This window comes from Saccopteryx leptura, chromosome 2 (genome assembly GCF_036850995.1).
Source record: "Saccopteryx leptura isolate mSacLep1 chromosome 2, mSacLep1_pri_phased_curated, whole genome shotgun sequence".
NCBI lineage: Eukaryota > Metazoa > Chordata > Mammalia > Chiroptera > Emballonuridae > Saccopteryx > Saccopteryx leptura.
Window position 1 is genome coordinate 44,523,964 of NC_089504.1, and position 21,259 is coordinate 44,545,222.

Consider the following 21,259-nt stretch of genomic DNA (forward strand, 5'->3'; position numbering starts at 1 on the left):
ATTTCTACCTCCACATTTTAAAGTAAATATCTTAATCTAGCATCTTGCACCTGTTAATTTTCTTAAAAAGTTTTCTAATTGAGACATAATTCACACATATTAGTTTTAGATGTACAACATGGTGAATTGCTATTTGTATATATTGGGAAATGGTCATTACAAGTCTAGTTAACATCTATCAGCATACATAGATGCACAATTTTTTCTTGTGATGAAAACTTTTAAGATCTATTCTCTTAGCAACTTTCAAATGTGCTACACAGTATTGTTAACTACAGTCACCATACTGTGCATCGCAGCCCCAGGACTGACTTGTTTTATAAGTGGAAGTTGGTTCCTTTTGACCCCTTCACACATTTCGCCTACTTCACACCCTGCCTTTGGCAGCCACCAGTCTGTTCTTCATATTTCTGAGTTTATTTTTCTTTTCTAGATTCCACATATAAGCAGGATATAAGTGAGATCATACAGTATTTGTCTTCCTCTCACTTATTTCACTTTAGCATAATGTCCTCAAGCCCCATCCATGTTGTTGCAAAGGGCAAGATTCCATCCTTTTTATGGCTGAATAATATTTTATTGTATGTATACATTACATTTTCTTCATCTATTCATCCACTGGTGGACACATAGGTGGTTCCCATGTCTTGGCTATTGGAAATAATGTTGCAATGAAAATGAGGGTGTATATTTTTTCAAGTTAGTGTTTTCTTTTTCTTTGGACAAATATTCAGAAGTGGAATTTCTGGGTCATATGGTAGTTCTGTTTTTATTTTTTTGAGAAGCTCCATACTGTTTTCATCGTGGCTGCACCAGTTCTACATTTCCACCAACTGTGCACGAAGTTTCCTTCTCTCCATGTCCTGTCAACACGTACTTCACTTTGACAGCTCTTGGTGTTGCTGGCTGTCCTCAGCCCGCCTTCCCTGGCTGCTTGTAGCTGCTTCACTCCCGCTCTGCCTCCATCTTCACATTGCCGTCTCCCTGCGTTTCTGTGTCTGAGTTCCTTCTCCTTTCTCTTACGAAGATATCAGTCTTTGGATTCAGGGACCACCCTAACCCAGAATGACTGCATTTTAATTAATGTCATCTGCAAAAATTCTGTTACCAGACAGGGTTACACTCTGAGGTTCCAAGTAGACACACATTTTGGGGTGACACTACTTAGTCTGCTGCTCTCAAGTCCCCCATTCAGATAGCTCTCTGACACCTTTAGCATTTCTGTTTACTTTGTGCGTGGCCTCGTGCTTTTGCTTTGTGGCTCGTTTTTCTCCTTTGTGTCTGTTTTTTTGCTGAACTTGATCATGTGTCTGACAATAAAGCTTTACACATTTTACTTCTCCAGACACTCGTAGTGAAAGTAACCCCATCCCTGACTCATTGGGGAAGCCTGTCTCACTGTCCTCATTTATATACTTGTCTTGTAGTTTGGAAGATCTTTTTCTTAAACCTGGTCCATGGCTCTGCATGTAATCAGTTGGATTACAAGGCTCTGCATGTAATCAGTTTGTAATAAATGTTAGAATCAAAATGCTCCTTTTAAGGGAGAAGGTAGAAGAAGTTTAACTGCCATGTTCTTCAAGAACAAAGCAAAAACACACACCTGAACAAAACCCATTACATGAATCTGGTGGTGAATTCTATAGAACAGGCCTCATTAAGATGGAAATCGATTTACATTGACTCACAAATAAAGTGAAGTCTGGTGGAGGGGAATCAGACAGAGCTGGTGGTACATGATAACAAGCAAATGAGTCAGTGGGATTCACTGTCTGACACAACGTGGTAGGGAGTTGATATCTTGGGAAAGACGTGGGTCAAGTGAGAAGCTGGTAGTAAGTGACATAGCAGACTCTAATTGGAGGGTAGGGTATGCTCTGAGTGCATTGTGGTTGGAGAGGGGGAAACTTTTAAAGGGCTGGGGTTGGGAATAGTCAGTCCTCTTGGAACGGAGACTCCAAGAGAGGAAATGGCTCTGGAGGCAGAGTTTGAACTGGTGGTGAATGCGACACATAATAACACAAGGGAGTCATTGGGTGGGGGAGACAATGGAGGGGTGTGGGGGGATAGGCTCAGGCAGCGGAGGTGGTATCTGGGAATGAGTGAGTGATGACTTGGTAATAAGAGCTGTGGACACCAAAGGGGACACAGAGATTGTGGCAACTTCCAGGGCCTTTGTGAACAGCAGCCTGTTGATCTGCATGGTTGCTTTATTATATACCTCACAGGAGGGGTCTGGACATAAGAGTGAGCAAGAGTAGGTGGTATCATGATGCTGACCCAGGAGGCTGCAGGAGACAGGAGGTACAGAGCTGCAGCCAGGACCAGAACAAGGAAAGGAGGACCTACTAGCCTGGGGTGGGCTACCTGGAGCCTGCTTCCCCTTCCCATTGCCCCACAGTCATGGCTTCACAATGCTCTCAACACCACTTAACCCAAAGCCTTCACTCTCATCCCTGTTCCCATGGCAACCCCCTTCCATGATATGGAAGGCTGCACTGAATCCCTGTAAATGCATAGAACATGCTAAAGAGGGATCAGGAAAGAAGGAAAAAGACTAGTTGCTTTTTAAGGATAAGAATCAGCATCTTTTTCTCTTCTTCCCTCTGATAATATCTTCTATCCAGGAGAGTCAGTTATATGTGATGAAGAATGAGTCCCTTTAAGAGAGACCATTGGTACATTAGATTCTGAAAGCCCCATGAGCCAGTAATGAGGTCAAATGGTCAATGATAATATTAATCAGGTTTCTGTGTGTGTTTTGCTTTTTATTTATAAAGTGGTTTCACATACATGATCTCATTTGATGCTCAAAACCACTAAGTGAAGCAGAGAAGTCAGTGGTTACACAAAGAGGAATCTTACCATCATGAAGTCAAGGTACTTTCACAAAGTCAGGACAGAAGTTCTGACTCTCAGCATCTATTGGGCAATACCCATTGCCCAGGTCCATCACTGTTTCATACTCAGAGACAGCAAGCAGAGCAGGGTATATTCCCAGAAGTGAAATTGCTGGGTCATAAGACAATTATATTTTTAATTTTTTGAGGAAACTCCATACTCTAATCTGCACTCCCACCAACAATGCATGAAGGTTCCCTTTTCTTTATTCTCCAGCCCTTGTTTGTTGACTTACTGATAACAGCCATTCTGACAGGTGTGAAGTGGTATCTCATTGTGGTTTTGATTTGCATTTCCTGATGATTAGTGATGAGCAAGTTTTCATGTCTATTGGCCATCTGTATGTCTTCTTTGGAGAAGTGTCTCTTCAGATCTTCTGCACCTTTTTTTTTTCTGCACATGTTTTAATTGGGTTGTTTGTTTTTCAAGTGTTGAGTTGTCTGAGTTCTTTATAAAATTTGAATATTAACCCCTTACTGGATGTATCATTGGCAAATATTTACCCCATTCAGTAGGTTGTCTTTTCATTTTGTTGATGGTTTCCCTTGCTGTGCAAAGCTTTTTAGTTTGATGTAGTTCCATTTGTTTATTTTTTCTTTTGTTTCCCTTGCCTGAGAAGATATGTCAGGAAAATATTGCTAAGAGAAATGTCTGAGATATTACTGCCTATGCTTTCTTCTAGGAGATTTGTGGTTTCAGGTCATTTAAGTCTTTATTTTAAGTTTATTCTTGTCTATGGTGTAAGAAGGTGGTCTAGTTTTATTTATTTATTTATTTTGTAAGAATCTGTCCAATTTTCTGAGCACCATTTATTGACTAGACTGTCTTTATTCCATTGAATATTCTTGCCTAACTTGTCAAATATTATTTGACTACATAGATGAGGGTTTATTTCTGGGGTCTCTATTCTGTACCATTGATCTATATGCTTTTTTTTTTAATGCTAGCTAGTACCATGCTGTTTTTTAATTTTTTTTTTCTTTTTTCTTTTCTTTTTTTTTTTTTTTTTTTTTTTCTGAAGCTGGAAACAGGGAGAGATAGTCAGACAGACTCCCGCATGCGCCCGACCGGGATCCACCCGGCACGCCCACCAGGGGCGATGCTCTGCCCACCAGGGGGCGATGCTCTGCCCATCCTGGGCGTCGCCATGTTGCGACCAGAGCCACTCTAGCGCCTGAGGCAGAGGCCACAGAGCCATCCCCAGCGCCCGGGCCATCTTTGCTCCAATGGAGCCTTGGCTGCGGGAGGGGAAGAGAGAGACAGAGAGGAAGGCGCTGCGGAGGGGTGGAGAAGCAAATGGGCGCTTCTCCTGTGTGCCCTGGCTGGGAATCGGACCCGGGTCCTCCGCACACTAGGCCGACGCTCTACCGCTGAGCCAACCGGCCAGGGCCAGTACCATGCTGTTTTAATATTATGTAGGGTGCTGCCCCTCAACTTTGTTCTGCTTTCTCAATTTTGCTAAAGCTATTTGGGGTTTTTTTGTGGTTCCATATCAATTTTTGGATGATTTGTTCTAATCTAGTTCTGCAAACTATGCCATTAGTATTTTGACAGGGATTGTTTTGAATCTATAGAAGGCTTTGGGTAATATTGAGATGTTAATGTTGTTAATTCTTTCTGTTCATTAACATGGAATATGTTTCCATTTATTTGTATCTTCTTCAATTTTTTTTCTTTAGTGTTTTATAATTTCCCAAATAGAGGTCCTTTACCTCCTTGGTTAAATTTATTCCTAGCTGTTTTATGTTATATTTTTGGTGCAATTGTAAATGGGATTTTTTTCTTAGTTTCTCTTTTTGATAGTTCGTTATTGGTATATAAAAATGCAACTTATTTCTGAATATTAATTTTATATCTTGCTACTTTACAAGATTCATTTATTAGCTCTAGTAATTTTTTTCTTTTTTGAATCTTTAGGGTTCTCTTTAGCAGTATCATGTCATCTGTAAATAATGATTGTTTTACTTCTTCCTTTCCAATTATTTTTTAAATCAAGTGAGAGGCAGGGAAGTGGAGAGACAGACTCCCACGTGTGCCCTTACATGGATTCACCCTGCAACCCCTGTCTGGGGCTGATGTTCTGCCCATCTGGAGCCGCTGCTCTGTTGCTTGGCAACCAAGCTATTTTAGCACCTGAGGTGAGGCCTGCAGCCATCCTCAGCGCTTGGGGCCAACTTGCTCATTTGAACCATAGCTACATGAGGGGCAGAGAGAGAGAAAAAGAGAGATGAAGAGAGAAAGAAGGGAAGGCAGAGGGGTGGAGAAGCAGATGGTCGCTTCGCCTGTGTGCCCTGGCCGGGAATCGAGCCTAGGACTTCCATAGGCTGGGTCGACACTCTACTGCTGAGCCGACTGGCCAGGACCTTCCTTTCTAATTTCGATGTTTTTATTTTTTCCCCTTGTCTGATTGCTATGACTTCCGGCAGTATGTTCAATAAGAGTAGTGATAGTAGATATTCCTGTCTTATTTCTCAAAGAAAACACTTTTAGTTTTTTCCTGTTAAGTATGATGTTAGCTGTGGGTTTGTCATATATGGTCTTTATTTTGTTGAGGAATGTTCTCTCTATTCCCACCTTGTTGAGAGTTTTTAATATAAATAGGTGCTGAATTTTAAATGCTGTATCTATGGATATGCTTATGTGGTTTTTATCCTTCATTTTGCTTACGTGATATATCACATTAATTGATTTCTGGGTATTGTACCAACCTTGCATTCCAGGAATAAATCCCGCTTGATCATGGTATATGATCTTTATAATGTATTGCCGAATGAGGTTTGTTAATATTTTGTTGAGTTTTGCACATATGTTTCTCAGAGTAATTGATCTATAATTTTTTTCTTAGTAATGTCTTTATCTGGTTTTGGAATTAGGATAATGTTAGCCTTGGAAAAATAAGCCTGGGAGTCTTCCCTCCCATTAAATTTTTTTGGAATAGTTTGAAAATGATAGGTGTTAGTTCTTATGTTTGGTAAAATTCATGTGTGAAGCCATCTGGTCCAGAGCTTCAATTTTATTAGTAGTAATTGTTCTGGGGGAAGGCTGGGTGCTCATGGATGTTGAGGGCCTACTATGACCATGGCAGGGCAGGGCACTCAGGCAGTGCTTGGAGGTGCTACTATGACTGCTCCAATGGGGTGCTACAGGCTGGCACGTGGAGAGACTACTGTGGCTTCTGTGGGGTGCCGGGAGGAGCCACTATAACTGCTGGAGGTGGGGCACTTCAGGCCAGCATGGAGGGGCTACTGTGGCCCATGGCTGGTGCTCAGGGAGGCTACTATAGCTGTCCAGGGTGTGGAACTTTAGGTGGCACAGGCTGGGGTCCTGTGGCCTGTGGTGGGCCAGGAGGGGAAATGATCTCTGCCCCAGAGCCACATAACTGTGACTTTGATTCTTTTTGAGTTTGCCCTCAAGGTCCCTTCTAGAGGGTCTATGTCACAGTACTCAGGAAGCAGGTTCCTCTGCAGGGCTTGAGGTGGGGTGAGGGCTATAGGGGGGCTGGGAAGGTGAGGTTATACAGTTACCCAGTGCCCATGTAGATTGGGCAGAAGTGTTTGTCCCAAGAAAGATGGTATTTGTGAGTGGTGCAGAAGTGGAACTCAGCACAGGGACCTTGATGGCTGACAATTCAGCTGTTTTCCTGGAACCACACAGCCCAGTCCGTTCTCACAAGACTCTAGTAAGCTCTGCCTTCTGTCTGCCAGAGCCCAGGGTGAGTGGCTTTGAAAGAAATTTTGTGTCTTGACCCTTTAATGGGGCACTGGGCTTCTAGCAGACTTTAGTCTTTCTCTGGCAGACAGAATCCCTGCCAATTTTTACAGCCAGATGTTATGTGAACGCTTCTTCTCACCTCGTTGCTGTGGGCTGGGGTGCCCAGTATGGGGTTGAAATCCCATATTCCTTAGTGGGGAACCTCTGTAGCTGAGATATCCATTTGGAATTTTAGCCACAGCATGAGGGTGTGGGGCTAGCCCTTTTCGTATCTCTACCCTTTCTATCATTCTCCTTATGGCTTCCTCTGTAAATCCTTGGTTGTAAGACTTCTGTTCAGATAGTTTTCTGTTGGTTATTCAGGCTGATTGTTTTTTAATTTAATTGTAATTTTAGTTTGGTGCTGGGAGGAGGTGAGTGTAACTTCTACCTACTGTGCTACATTCTTCCTTTGCCCCAATTTCTTGTACCTTTGCTACATTTGTTTGGCTAAAATTCTCAGGTGTATAATAACTCCTATGGATTGACTACTCAGGTCTCATGCAGTCTGCTGAGTGTTTAAATCATCAACTCATATCATCCTCATAATGATCTCTATATCCAAGGTCAGTAACTTATATGGCTTTTGGGTCAAACCCACCTGTCATCTGGTTTGGTATGGCCTGCAGGTTAGGAATAGGTTTCATATTTTTAAATGGTTGGGGGGGGGGGAAAGTACAATATTTTGTGACATATGACAATTATATTGTTTAGATTTCAGAGTTCTATTGGAACAAACCGTGCGTGTTTATTTACATCTTCTCTGTGGTTGCTTTCACACTACAACAGCTGAGTGGAGTGGCTGGAACAGAGACCTTGAGGCCCACAATGTAGAAAATATTTACTCCCTGGTCCCTTATGGAGAAATTCTGTTGATTCCTGTGCAGTGTCATTGGTTCTGTTATTACCTTCATTTTACAGATGAGAAAATGGAAGCGAAGAGTTTCAGTGTGGCCACAGCAACTTGTCCAAATGGTGAACTTGACATTAGACATGTTTCACACCAAATTCCTGTGAGAGTTTTTCCTGAATAGCATAGGCAGGCAGAGAATGCCAAGAATAAGAATTTGTGAGCAGGTGCTTGGCACTCCAGTGTCCCCTAAGAGAGTTCTTGGAGTGTGACTTCACTCAGCACATGCATGTGTGGGCGTGTGGTGCTCCCGTGTGTACGATTAAAGTATAAGAGAGAACTGTTATAGGAGGAGGATGAATTAACTACAATTTTAAAAAAACCATCTCTGCTTTGAAAGTAGAGGCAGTGCAGTGCCAGTAACATCTTGGAGGCTGTTGGTTGTCATTCAATAAAAAAGTGATGTGGGGATTATTACTGCTGTTGATGCTGATGAGAGTAACAGTCATCACTGAGTGATGATAATTATTTCCAACTGGGAGAGCAGTCTTTATGAGAGCGGTTCTCTGTGGCTGGTTTGTTTGAACACATTTCAAGAGTTATAGTCATTGGATGAGTGAGGAATGCTTGGTCCTTTCGGTGTCCAAGTGTCATTTAGCACATGTGCAGAAAGAGCGTATATGCCTGAGTGATTTCATCAACAAAGATGTCACTGTGTGTGAGTCACACACAGCGGTGTGTTGTTCAGTTCTCACTCTAAAGTCCCCTGGAAAGACATGGGAGGGACACTGCTCATTTGGTTAGGAATCAAAAGGTGCCAGTTGTTCTGAAAAGGCCAGGAGCCCCTGATGTCTACTAGGGGTCCTTTGGAAAGGAAGCCTCTTACTGTCTGGGTGTTCATGGTTCTTTCTGTAACAGCAGACCCTTTGTAATATTTCTGCAATAAGTCTTAAAGTCTGACAAATTGGACACACTTTTTTTTTCCCCAATAGAATTACAGGGGAGAAAGGCACAAGAGAGAGAGATCCCAGGTATAAAAATTGCCCTAACATTTGCCAGAGCCACAGGCTCTATGTTTCAACTATTGTTTAAGTTGGGGGAAGTTTTTTGTAGCTGTCAGCCAGAATGTATACAAGAGAGATTATGCTTTTACATGTCTATTCCTGAAGCTATGTTTTCTTTTCTTTTTCCTGTAGTTATTTTCAGTGATTGGAGGAAGACCTCTGCATTTTAAGAAGAGCTGCTAAGTGATGTTTTACTCACAAAGAAGTCCTATTTGTTTCTATAAAGATTTGAGGATGGCTGTTGGTTAAAAATAGAAAGTTTCTTTTTCTTTTTTACCTGGGAGCCCACTCACCTAATCCTTTGGCATCCCCATTCCCAGTTCTGGGCATGCTCTCAAAGTGGAGATGAGAAAGTCTGTATCTGCTTCATCAATGCCGGTTCTCCCTGTACCCTCACTGTTAACAAACTACCCAGATGATGACACCTGGGACCTGCTGACACAGAGTGGGGCCACTGGGCTGCCCGCAGAGACTCTTGGCCCTGGCAGGCTGGTAACGGAGGGTTCTGGGAGAGGAGCCCTGCTGTTTTCCATGCAATTATATGCTCCTGGCATTTTAAAATAGGATTTCCCCCCTTCTCTGCTGCTCAGTGGTATTCTAATTTTTAGCACTTACGTGGCCGAGTAAATGTTTTTCAGCTGTTGAGCTGTTGAATTTAATTCGGTCTATTCCATCTCCTCCCTCCCATTTCCTGTGCCTCCTTTCCTTCTCTTCTCCAGGTAGGAGTGCTTATCCTCACACACCAAAGCTGCCATTTCGATAATGTGTCCTGTGCCTGTGCCAAGAGCCCGCTAAATCTGTCCCAACACCTGTGGGCAATAGACACGGCCCCTGGTGCTGTCTCCTCCTCCAGAGCAGGAACAAAGAAGTAAGGTGGCTTGCTCAAGGTCACTGTTGGAAGACCCTTCCAAAATTCAGGGACTCATCCTCTGGGAAATTTGGGGAAGCCACCTCCCCATTTGTCTCTGTTGCTGCCGCTGCAGCTTTAGCACGACAGGGGAGACAGTGTCCTCCTCCATGGAGTAACCATGCTGTCTAGTCTGGTAAAGATGCACAGTGGCTGCTCATGATGACACCACCAGGGTAGGGCCCCCGGGTAGAGTGTGCTTTTACTGCCCGTGTTGCCTCCATGCCAGGTGCCTCCTGCTCTGCGGGTAGGCCCTTCACTAGACCTTTCCAATTACTGATGCTGTGCCGAATGTTTGGCACAGATAAAAGTCACCCTTTATTCCATCCCGCCTTCTTTGTAGTTTAAGAATAAGAAGGCATGGATGCTGGAATGTAAGAGGCACTTAGCTGTTTGGAGAAGAGGACAGGCTCATTTCCACAGGGGATTCTGACCTTAGGTGTGTTCCGGGGAGAAAACGCTCACTGTGGAACCTGGGAAATCTGCCTTCTGCAGCAGTTACACTGCTGGCAGGGTGTAGGTTGGTGTTTGAGAGCCAGGATTTGGGGGGGGGGGTGACTTTTCCCCCATTCTCTTGTTCAATGATTTAAATTTTCAAGTAATCAAATTTTTCTCCTTGTTTGGTTTTCTAGAAGGTAGAAAAGAGAATTGTACTTACTTTTGTGGATTTGATTGTAAATTGGGAATAAGAAATGGGAACAGAGATGAGGTGGTGTTTTCTTACCCCTTAAATTCTCTTTGCTCTATTCTTCTTCACAGTGCTTACGACCTTTGAATGTCCTGCATATTTTACTTATTTGTTTTGATTTTGATTTATTTTGATTTTTATTCTGGTGGCTGCACATCCCACCAGAATGTGTTCTCTATGAAGATACTTTTGTCTGTTTACAGCTGCTGTTATTTGTATTACATCGAAACCCATGCCTGGTACCCAGTGGCTGGCCAAGGTGTACCTGTTGATAGGTTTAATTAATCCTTTCTCTAGTAGCTATTCTGACAAACTCTGGAGTCGCTGAATTTGTTCCAGATGTTGAAGGGCAGAAGTTGAGGTGTAGGACTAGTGGTTTTCAAAACATAAACCCTAGAAATTGCCATAGTAATTCAGCTTGCGGACCCTCCAGCCTAGTGTTGTGGTGATGGGATGAATGTGGTGGCAGCACTGACTGTTCTTCACATCTGCCTCAAAGCGGGGACCATCTATCATCCATTCATTCAGCCAGACAGGCAGAGTCAATCTTTTGTCAATAATAAGCTCTGAGAATAAAAAGCTGAATAAGATATATAAAGGTCTAAATCCTCATAAATCTTGTCACCCGTAACTAGATCAACATTTTAGGGGGAGATTATTTATCTTTTTTAACTTGTTTCAACCCTGTGAAGAATCATTCTTCAGCTTTACTATTTGCTTTATAATATAATTTTGCAGCCTAGAGCAGTGATGAGTTTTCAAGAGGAAACTTGCTGCCCGGGGGGCCCCTTCAGGCCTGGGCGGCAAGGTCCAGCTTCTCCTCAGAGCTGGTCCCTGCTGCGACTTGTGGCTACATCAGAATCATGTGCCCCTTTACTTACATGGAAACCTTTTCTATTATTGGGGTCAATGATGCTGGATCAATATGTGAGGAAGATACAATCGGGGTATATATGACAGTAGAAGAAAATGGATAGAAAATATCAGACTTGAAAAGTGCCCCCTCCCATTTTTTCTGCTGCCCACTCTCACTCTTTTTTGAGAATGGGTCTAGCCGTGAGTGTATCACTAGTATCTTATATTAATATCTGCCACTGTCGCATCCTAGAGAATAGAGAAAGGGATTAGTGCAGGGGTGAGGTGGGATTCAAATAATTTAACAACTGGTTCTCTGCCCTAATGACCATTTTAAGTATAAAAAACGATATGCTGAAAGGTAGTTTATTATTTCATGTATTTAATACTTAAATAAGAACAACAAAAGAGGTATACACAACTAGATTATGTTATAAGAAAGAGTTTTAAAATATTAGTTAAAACAGTAAATAATACCTGAAAAAAATTAAAACTGTTATTTAAGATATTTCCATATTGCTTCTTGATTGGCCTCTTCACTTGCAATTTTTTTCACCTATGAACAGAATGAACATTATTATGGGTGCTTAGAATACGCTGTTGCACAGATAAATGTTAAAAAAAGAGTAAGGAATGTAAATTTGTGATTTCCACATTGGGCAGCTGCCCAGGTGCCCACCTTAGAGGGAACCCTGATTCCAAGTGCCATTTTAACAACCGGTTCGCTGAACTCAACAAAACATTAGGTATCGGTTCTACTGAACTGGTGCGAACTGGCTGAATCCCACCACTGGGTTAGTGGGTTTTTATGTATGATATAGCAACAGCACACTTGAAAAGAGTTAAGATTGTTGGTCTGCTGTAAACTCAGAGTGAATCAACATTGAGATGAGGCTGTTTGAGGGGAAGCAACAATTATGTCCAAAGTGATGCTGATGATGGTCCCCTCACCTGAGCAGGTGTGGCAACCCCTGAGACCCCATGCTGGAGGAAACACAGAGTAGACAGGAAATACCCAGGTGAGGGCACTCAACACTGCTTCACATGAGGAGTAAAGGAACTGGGAGGTTTATTTGAGAGAAGACTCAGAAGGACCATGAGCACTGTCTTCAAATGGTCTTCCCACACGTTATTGGCCCACCAGTTCAAAGTTGGGAGGTTGTGTTATAGAAACAAAAATACAAGTATTTAATGATATATGCACAATTATCTTTTTATTTTTTATTTTACAGAGACAGAGAAAGAGTCAGAGAGAGGGATAGACAGACAGGAACAGGGAGAGATGAGAAGCATCAATCATCAGTTTTTCTTTGTGACACCTTAGTTGTTCATTGATTGCTTTCTCATATGTGCCTTGACCGTGGGCCTTCAGCAGACCGAGTAACCCCTTGCTCTATCCAGCGACCTCGGGGTCTCGAACCTGGGTCCTTCCGCATCCTAGTCTGGCGCTCTATCCACTGTGCCACCACCTGGTCAGGCTGCACAATTATCTTATAAATGTATATATCCTTGTGCATATGTCCTTTTATAAATATCTGTTCATTTAACAATTTATAAATATATAAATATACATATATATTTTTGTAAATATGTATATAAATTATTTAAATTGCAAAAATATAGACATGACCTGAATGATGATAGAAGAGAAGAATGGAAGTAATGGAGTAAATTCTGGTGTATCCATAGCAGAGTAAATTCTGGTGTATCCATAATAGCAAGCTATTATGCAGTTATTATAGATCTGTATCTACCACCCTGGAGAGGTGGGCAGAATACAGAATTAAGTGAGAAAAGCAGGAGACACATCTGTTGTGTGATCTTGTTTTGTGAGGCTGAATTATAAAAAATCTGTCTCATACATGTAATCATGTTGGTATATATTTATATTTGGGTGAGGATGTAAAAAGGGATGGAAGAATATATATGCAGTTGTTAACAGTGGTGGCGAGTTTGAGGTGGGGTGGGGACTCAGGAGTGCAGAAGGGGCAGGAAAAGAGATGCAGTGAAGGAAAGTGAGGGGGGATGTTCTATCTATCTATCTATCTATCTATCTATCTATCTATCTATCTATCTATCTATCTATCTATCTATCCCTATCATTTATCTATCTATCTATCTATCTATCTATCTATCTATCTATCTATCTATCTATCTATCTTCATTAGTTGTGTTTAAAGATGTATTAATTTTGAGGACTTTAATAAAAGGAAGAAAGGAGAAAACTTTCTTATGTTATTTCCACTTTTGCTCTGTTGTTCTTCTCTTACAAAAACTCTGTCTTTCTATTAAGGACATTCCATGGGTTTAATAATAAAATACTCATTGGTTTGAGTATTTAAAGGTGATAGTTTAAACAGTTTTAAGAAATCTGAGGGATGTGTAAAGATAAACTATTTAGAGTCAAAACTGAACTAATCTCATGAAAGGTGAATGCTTTGAGAATCACTTGTATTTTCTGTGTTGTTTCATTGCTGTCTAGGAGGTGTCCATTTTCTCCGAGTGTTCCAGAAAAATGTTCACTTTCTTAAATCTAGAGAACGCAGGGTAGTGTTAGGAGCATCCAACTCAGTTAAAAAGTTTGCTAGTTCCTGGTGGGGATGGAGGATATTGAATGGGAAGTTCTGCCATATGTGTGTGTGCTTGTGTGCATGTGCGTTTATTTTTAATCAGTTTGTCTCTGCTGAGATAGCTAACAAGATACTGCTGTTTTCCTGTGATTTGGATGCTTTCTTTCAAATTATTTTTAAGAATTGTTTTTCTTATTAAATTACCCTCATTATACATTCATATTTGATGCTGAGAGTCCTTTCTACATAAAGAATTTGTCTGCATACAGAGTAGCCCCAGACATTGTATAGTTGACCTGTGATTTAATCCCTGCTTATAATGAAAGGAGGTTTGGGGGAGAGTAGGATCCTGTTTCATAGATGTACATGCAGAGTTGGTCCCAAGTAGCCATACTGATACAAAGGCAAGAAATGAGTGGATATGTCAGAGCTGTAGGAATAATAATAGTAACCATCATATTTCTTTGATTGTAAGATGCTCATTTTATATATTACCTGAAATCAGAACACATCTTACTGCACCTGTGTGCATTTATTAGGTTAATACAGTGGTCTTATAATTTAAAGTGTCAGAATTTTTTTCTTTTCTTTTTTTAGGTGAGAGGCAGATTCCTGCATGCACCCTGACCAGGATCCACCTGGAGATCCCATCTGGGGATGATGCTCAAGTACTAAGCTATTTTTAGCACCTAAGGATGACACGCTCAGGCCAGCTGAGCTATCCTTAGTGCCTGGGGCCACACTTGAACCAATTGAGCCACTGGCTGTGGGAGGGGAAAAGGGAGAGAAAGGGGAGAGGGGGTGGGGGAGAAGCAGATGGTCACTTCTCCTGAGTGCCCTGACTGGAAATTGAACCCAGGATGTCCATATGCTTGGCTGGTGCTCTATCCACTGAGGCACCACCCAGGACCACATCAGAAATCTTGTAGAATCCCCCTAGCTGATCATTGAGTTTCGGATATTTAATACAATTAGAACATTCTAGAATCATGGACCCTAACCAGAATTTCAGTCTACATAGTATTATCTTGATTCAGACAAATCAGGATATTATGAAAGTACAATGCTCACAAAAATTAGGGGATATTTTGTTGCTTTGTGTTCATTTTGAAATATCCCCTAATTTTTGTGAGCAGTATATTTATTTTCATACTAGTGACTGCCTCATAGATAGATAACACTAAAATAATATGAAAAATATGCAAAGTAGGACCTGTGTGTGGCTGACTCCATTTAAACATCTTGGTTTTAGGGCCCTGGCCAAGGTAGCTCAGTTGGTCAGAGTGTCATTTCCAGCTAAGGTTGTGGGTTTGATCCCTGGTCAGGGCACATACAAGAATCAACCAATGAATGCATAAATAAATGGAACAACAAATCGATGTTTCTCTCTCCCTCCAGCCCTCCCTCTCCCTTCTCCTCCCTCCCTTCTCCTCCTTCCCTCTCTCTTCTCTTCCTTCCTTCACTTTTTTCCTCCCTCCTTCTCCCTTCTCTTCCCTCCCTTCCCTCTCTCTCTAAAATCAATAAATAAGTTTTTTTTTGATCTCAAGTTTAATTCAAAGGTACCATTGCTTTGGGCAAACTAGTCACGTACAGTGACATTTTTCTACCTCAGGGGCTAGAGAATGGTTAACTAACTAGGCCAAAGATCTGAATGATGCTTATGGGCAATTTGTCCCAAGGGGACAGGAAGAATAGGAAGAGAAAGTGCCCTTTGAAGCTGTGACGCAGAGAGAAGGAAGGAGTGAAGGAGGCTGTGATGTGGAAGGGTGCACCACCCGACTAGATTGCCTGTATCATGCCTGCATTTGGTTTGGGCATCCTGTCAAGAGACTTTTGAGTTTTATTGTCACTGTGGCTTTGTTTTCTTGGGTATAATACCTGCTTCATCCAGAAAATCACCCTCTCTCTGCCCCTGCCCCCACCCCCAGCCCCCAGGCTAGCCTGTAAGGCTTCATGGCTGACTTTCCTGTGTGTGTTTGAGTCCACGGTGTTTTTCTGCTTTTCTCATGCTTTTTTTTTTTTTTTATGATGTTTCAGCTCATCCACCATACACCATGTGCTTTAGAGTGAAATTCTACCCACATGAACCCTTGAAGATTAAAGAAGAGCTCACAAGGTATTTTTCTTTTGTTTTATGTTTCTGTGCCCCCTTCACCAGCCAGGGACTCCGAGGCTCACAGGCTAGATGTGCTGGAGCAGGACCTCTCAGCGAAGCAGTGCTCAACTCAGTATTCAGGCTGGGAATGTTTCTGTTGCACTTAATTGTCTCAGGATTTTTCAAGCACTTGTCATTGGGAGTGTAATTAACTGCACAAAAAAGCAGCGGTTATAAGGAGGAGGTGCTCTCTGAAAACATCTGACAGTGGGGTGCTAAAAATAAATAGAAGATGACTCTTTAGGATATGAGCAAATTCATAGCGAGTGAACCCCTTGGACCAGTATCTTCTGGGTCTAAGCTTTTCTGGGAGGGAAGAGGTCACTTGCTGGAAGGGACTCTTGGTCATCCCACATTCTGCTTGCTAAATGAGTGATGGTGGGGTCAGCTTCCCTCTCCTTGTAGATTCTTCTCAGCCCAGCTGTCTGAGTTTGCCAATTCTCAGGCCTCCCCGCTTCTCATCTACTTCTGCTGGGGCCACATTCAGTCTACCTTCTGGGAGTTTGGCTTCCATGCACAGTCTGGGTCAGTGCCCCTGAGCGGGTTCCCAGAAGGGCCAGTTCTGCAGATGGGGAGGAGGCCTTCTGTGCTTAGCTCTTGATGAAGCTGTTATTTGGTGACTGCAAAAATCACTCTGCATAATCATCTCTCAAAATAACCTACATAGGTACTAATGCAACAGAGATACAAGTGAAGTTTGCTGACGATCATTTGCAGGGCACGTGCTGGGAGTCTTGGATGTTTTGCTTTCTCATCATCCATGAATGTCTGGTAAAGCTTGACCATAGTGGCACTGAAGTGACGTTGGAAGGGAGTATGTGGTTCTGTTTCCTTTTATGAAATGTGCACATAGCAATTTAGTGAGGGTTGTGTTTGGGGGTGGGGGCAGGGTATAGGTATGGAACAGAGAAATACATACAGTGTGTCCATAAAGTCATGGTGCACTTTTGACTGGTCACAGGAAAGCAACAAAAAGACAATAGAAATGTGAAATCTGCACCAAATAAAAGGAAAACCCTCCCAGTTTCTGTAGGATAATGTGGCAGCATGTGCGCAGGCGCATATGATGACGTAACACCGTGTATACAGTGGAGCAGCCCACGGCCATGCCAGTTGAGATGTGGACAGTTCAGAGGAAAGTTCAGTGTGTTCTGTGGCTCGCTAAATTCGAATCCGTGACCAAAGTGCAACATGAATATCGGTGCGTTTATAATGAAGCGCCACCACATAGGAATAACATTACTTGGTGGGATAAGCAGTTGAAGGAAACCGGCAGTTTGGTGGAGAAACCCCGTTCTGGTAGGCCATCAGTCAGTGACGAGTCTGTAGAGGCTATATGGGATAGCTACCTAAGGAGCCCTTAAAATTCTGTGCGTGAGCCCACATCGAACTGCACTGAATAGGTATAAAACTGGGAGAGTTTTTTCCTTTTATTTGGTGCAGATTTCACATTTCTATCGTCTTTTGTTGCTTTCCTGTGACCGGTCAAAAGTGCACCATGACTTTCCGGACACACTGTAGATAATGGACATTATATATGGTGGGTAGTATTTGCAATCTGGCCTGCTGTGTTTTTAAAAATTGAGGTGAAATTCACATAACAGAAATTAATTTCACCATTTTAATGTATACAGTTTATTGGCATTAAGTACATTCACAATGTTAGGAAACCATCACCACTATCGAGTTCCAGAATGTTTTCTTATCACCCTAAATGGAAGCATGGTGCCTATTAGCAGTCACTGCTCAGTCTCCTCTCCCCCAGCCTGGCAACCACTAATCTGCTTTCTGTCTCTATGGATTTACCTGTTCTGGACATTTCACGTGAATGGAATCATTCAATATTTGGTCTGCTGATGGCTCAAACATTTATTCATTTATCTGATAAATTCTTCAATCCCTAATCTCTGCATAGCCCAGGGTGCAGGGCCTGTCTAAGCTACCAAAGACAGAAAGAAAGATTTGTCCTGCTGTCTGGACTTTGGGGGTGGTGCTAACAGTATCATTAGGAAGATCTCTCAGGGGCCAAAATGGCTCCCTCTTGTCAATTTTCTTTATAATCTTGTGTGGAGGATAAAAACTAATATGTGTCTTAATATATCAATAAATTAACAATAGATCTTCTGTTGTTGAGAAAAGTTCCATTTGAAAGTAAAAGAAAAGTTTCAGCTAATAATCATAATTAAATCCCTCTCAGATAAATTTGCTAGCATTTGCATACATTTGACTGAATAGTTAAGGTGTAATTAGTGGAAAATTGTGACATTTTTGTGTCTCTTAAGGAAATTAAGACAGTGCTCAGTCTTTGCACTGTAGAGATGGACTTTTCTGTTTTTTCTTTTTTCTTTTTGAAGCTGGAAACGGGGAAGCAGTCAGACAGACTCCCGTATGCACTCGACCGGGATCCACCCGGCACGCCCACCAGGGGGCGATGCTCTGCCCATCCGGGGCATCGCTCTGTCACGACCAGAGCCACTCTAGCGCCTGGGGCAGAGGCCAAGGAGCCATCCCCAGCGCCTGGGTCATCTTTTTGCTCCAATGGAGCCTTGGCTGCGAGAGGGGGAGAGAGAGATAGAGAGGAAGGAGGGGGGGAGGGTGGAGAAGCAGATGGGCGCTTCTCCTGTGTTCCCTGGCCGGGAATCAAACCCAGGACTCCTGCACACCAGGCTGATGCTCTACCACTGAGCCAACCGGCCAGGGTGATGGACTTTTCTTAGTACAGTCCTCAGCATTCAAAACTAATCTAAAAGTAAAAAATGTAGAATGCCCTAGGAACTCATGATTTAAATCCTGTCTTGAAAGAGTATGGCTTTTCTTGTTTGAGAAATTATTTTATTGTAAGATTAATCCAAAAATTAAGATAAATTTAATATATGAGAAGTTAAGATCACATTCACAACCTTGCTTAGGGGTAAAGAAACATTGAGAAAAAAGGCAAGTTTAAAAGAGAAAATACAACAAAAATACTCTCACAAAAAGGACATTTGAAATTGTTTTTTATTCTTCCTGTATCTCTCCATTTATTTCATCATCTTATAGCCTTTTCCTCCTTCCTTCCTCCCTCCTTCCCTTCCTTTCTTTCTTCCTTCCTTTTTATAAATGCTGTATATGATTAAATGTAATCAGAGTATTTTGGTTTTGATTTTTTTAGTCAGAATGATGTTTCAGTTCGGGCCAGGTAGAGAAGCAATACCATTAATAGTGGTGCAGTCATGTAGGCCCCAGAGCCTCTGGTTGCCAAATCCTTTCACGCAAGTGTGATACTAAAGGATGATGCATTATTATTATTATTATTATTATTATTATTATTTTAGTGGCTATTGTACTAAAAAACACAGAGTACCTGGACCTGAAGCCTTTTTTAAGGCTCAGTGGATTATGTTGAATCCACAATAATCCATGATTATCTCTGGAGATCAAGCATCCAGGCTCGGATGCTGTGGAAGCTGATTTTTTCTTTCTCAGGCAGCTCTCGTCAAACTTGATTTCTGATTTCCAGGATCAGAATCCAAAGCTCTCATTCATCAGTAAATGGTTGTTTGAAACTCTGTTACTACCAAACTCATCAAAAAGTGGAAAGGCATGCTTTCTGTTCAACATATATATAAATATTTTGCAAGTAGGAAAGAAACTTCATGGCATGGGGCCTGCTGGTTTACATTCTTCTTTAAAAAAGGAAAGATTTAGTCATTTCAAGTATTGTGTGGCCTTGCAATGTGAGGTCTGCTGACTAGTAGCCTTGGCATCACCTGGGAATTCGGCCCCTGCCTTCGACCTGGAGTAGGGCCCAGCAATCTGTGTTTTCATAAGCCCTCCTGGTACTTTTAAAGCATGTCAAAATTTGAGAACACTATTCTAAGGCAATTTGGATTTTCAGAAGTATTTATTTCTTTTGTTAGATATTACAGTGTACACTTCAACTGGCTTAGTATGTTCACAAAGTTGTGCCACCATCCCCACAATCTAATACCAGAACATTTTTGTTACTCCCGTGGGAAACCCCATCTATACCTAAGCAGTTGTTTCCTGACAGCCACTAATCTACTTCCTGACTCCGTAGATTTGCCTGCTCTGGACACTTCATATAAATGGAATCATCTGTGACATTTCGTGACTGGCTTCTTCTTACTTAGTGTGACATTTCCTAGGTTCATCCCGGTTGTAGCTGAATCAGTACTTCATTCCTTTCACGGCTGGACAGTGGTCCACTGCATTCACATTTCTTTTATCCTCTCATCAGCTGATGGGCATTTGGGGGTTTTCCACTTTTTAGCTATTCTGAATAATGCCAGTGTGAACATTCGTAAACATGTTTTTGTAAGGATCCTGGTTCTGATTAATTGGCTTCAGTGTAGGGTCTATAGTGCAGGTGTTTACAACCCCCCCCCCCCGCCCCCCAGGTGATTCTAATGGGCAGTGGGGACTGAGAATCTCTGGCTCAGAACCTTATTACTCAGTGCAGTCCACGGACCTGCAGCCCGGCCTCAGCAGGGAGCGTATTAGAAATGTGAATTCTTGTCTCCCACTCAGACCTACCGAATTAGAAGTCAGATGCTAACAAGACCTCCAGGTGATCTGTGTGCTCACTAAAGTGTGAGGCATTGGTTCCGGGAGCCACTCTGGGTCCTTGTCTAACAAGTGTCACATTGATCCTCTGACAAAGTACACACCAGACTTGGAACAAGAAATGTATTAGGGACACCTTCATCCCCTGCACATAGGCTAAACAAAATTGGGACAGTCTCATTTAAGCCTCAACCGTATCCCCCAGGGCCAAGCACAGTGCATGGCAAAAAGCAGGTGTGGGATAAATATTTGTCAAATATAAACACCAGTGAGCCACTGCACCCTTCCGTGTGGCCAGTGTGCTTTCAGAGCACCGACACCCAGAAATGGTGAGCTCACTGGCAGCAGCTGTGGGACTGCAGCATGTCAATCACCCCTCTGATCCTCCACTTATTAGTTGTTAAAATGGGTTGCGCATATGGCGGGTCACAGGCTGAGTAGAGGTCAGATTATTTGAGCACTTGAAATGGTAACTGAGACTGATTAGTGGTGTTCCTATCCCATCCCAAGAAAAAAGATTGGTCTCTGAGTTAAATTCTGACATAACCACAGGAAGAATTTGTCCATGTCTGCAAGGTTGCCTTAGTCAGAAGCAATAGACCCAGGCCTGAGTCTAGAATGAGGGAACCGACCTGCCTAAGAAGAAGGAGAAAATCTGCAGAGGGCTTGATCCGCGCAGAGGAGCAGGAGGGACAGTGACCATGACAGAGTGAGCCTGGCCAGGGGTTGCATACCAGTGTAAGCCTCTCCCCTGGCCGGATTGGGCACACGTGTATTTTTTTGTTTGATGCTACAGTGTTTTTTATTTTTTAAAGAATTTGTTGCAACATTTAAAATTTAAAGGACTTTATTTTGTCAATGAAAGAAATTCCAAACTTAGGGAAAGGTTTAAGTAACTTATTATGAGCCAAGATTTTGGGGCCTGGCCCCAGGAGCAAAATCTCAAGGGACGG

General features: G+C 42.3%; 1 protein-coding gene across 4 annotated transcripts in view; it reads left to right on the top strand.

The window, feature by feature from the left end:
* FRMD3 (FERM domain containing 3) overlaps positions 1 to 21,259 on the top strand; it is a 345,965-nt gene that overhangs the window by 217,080 nt on the left and 107,626 nt on the right. For all 4 annotated transcript variants that reach the window (XM_066367922.1, XM_066367920.1, XM_066367919.1 and 1 more), the window contains exon 4: positions 15,623 to 15,701. In XM_066367922.1, coding sequence (XP_066224019.1) covers positions 15,623 to 15,701 — 79 coding nt within the window. The remainder of the gene's footprint in view (positions 1 to 15,622; positions 15,702 to 21,259) is intronic.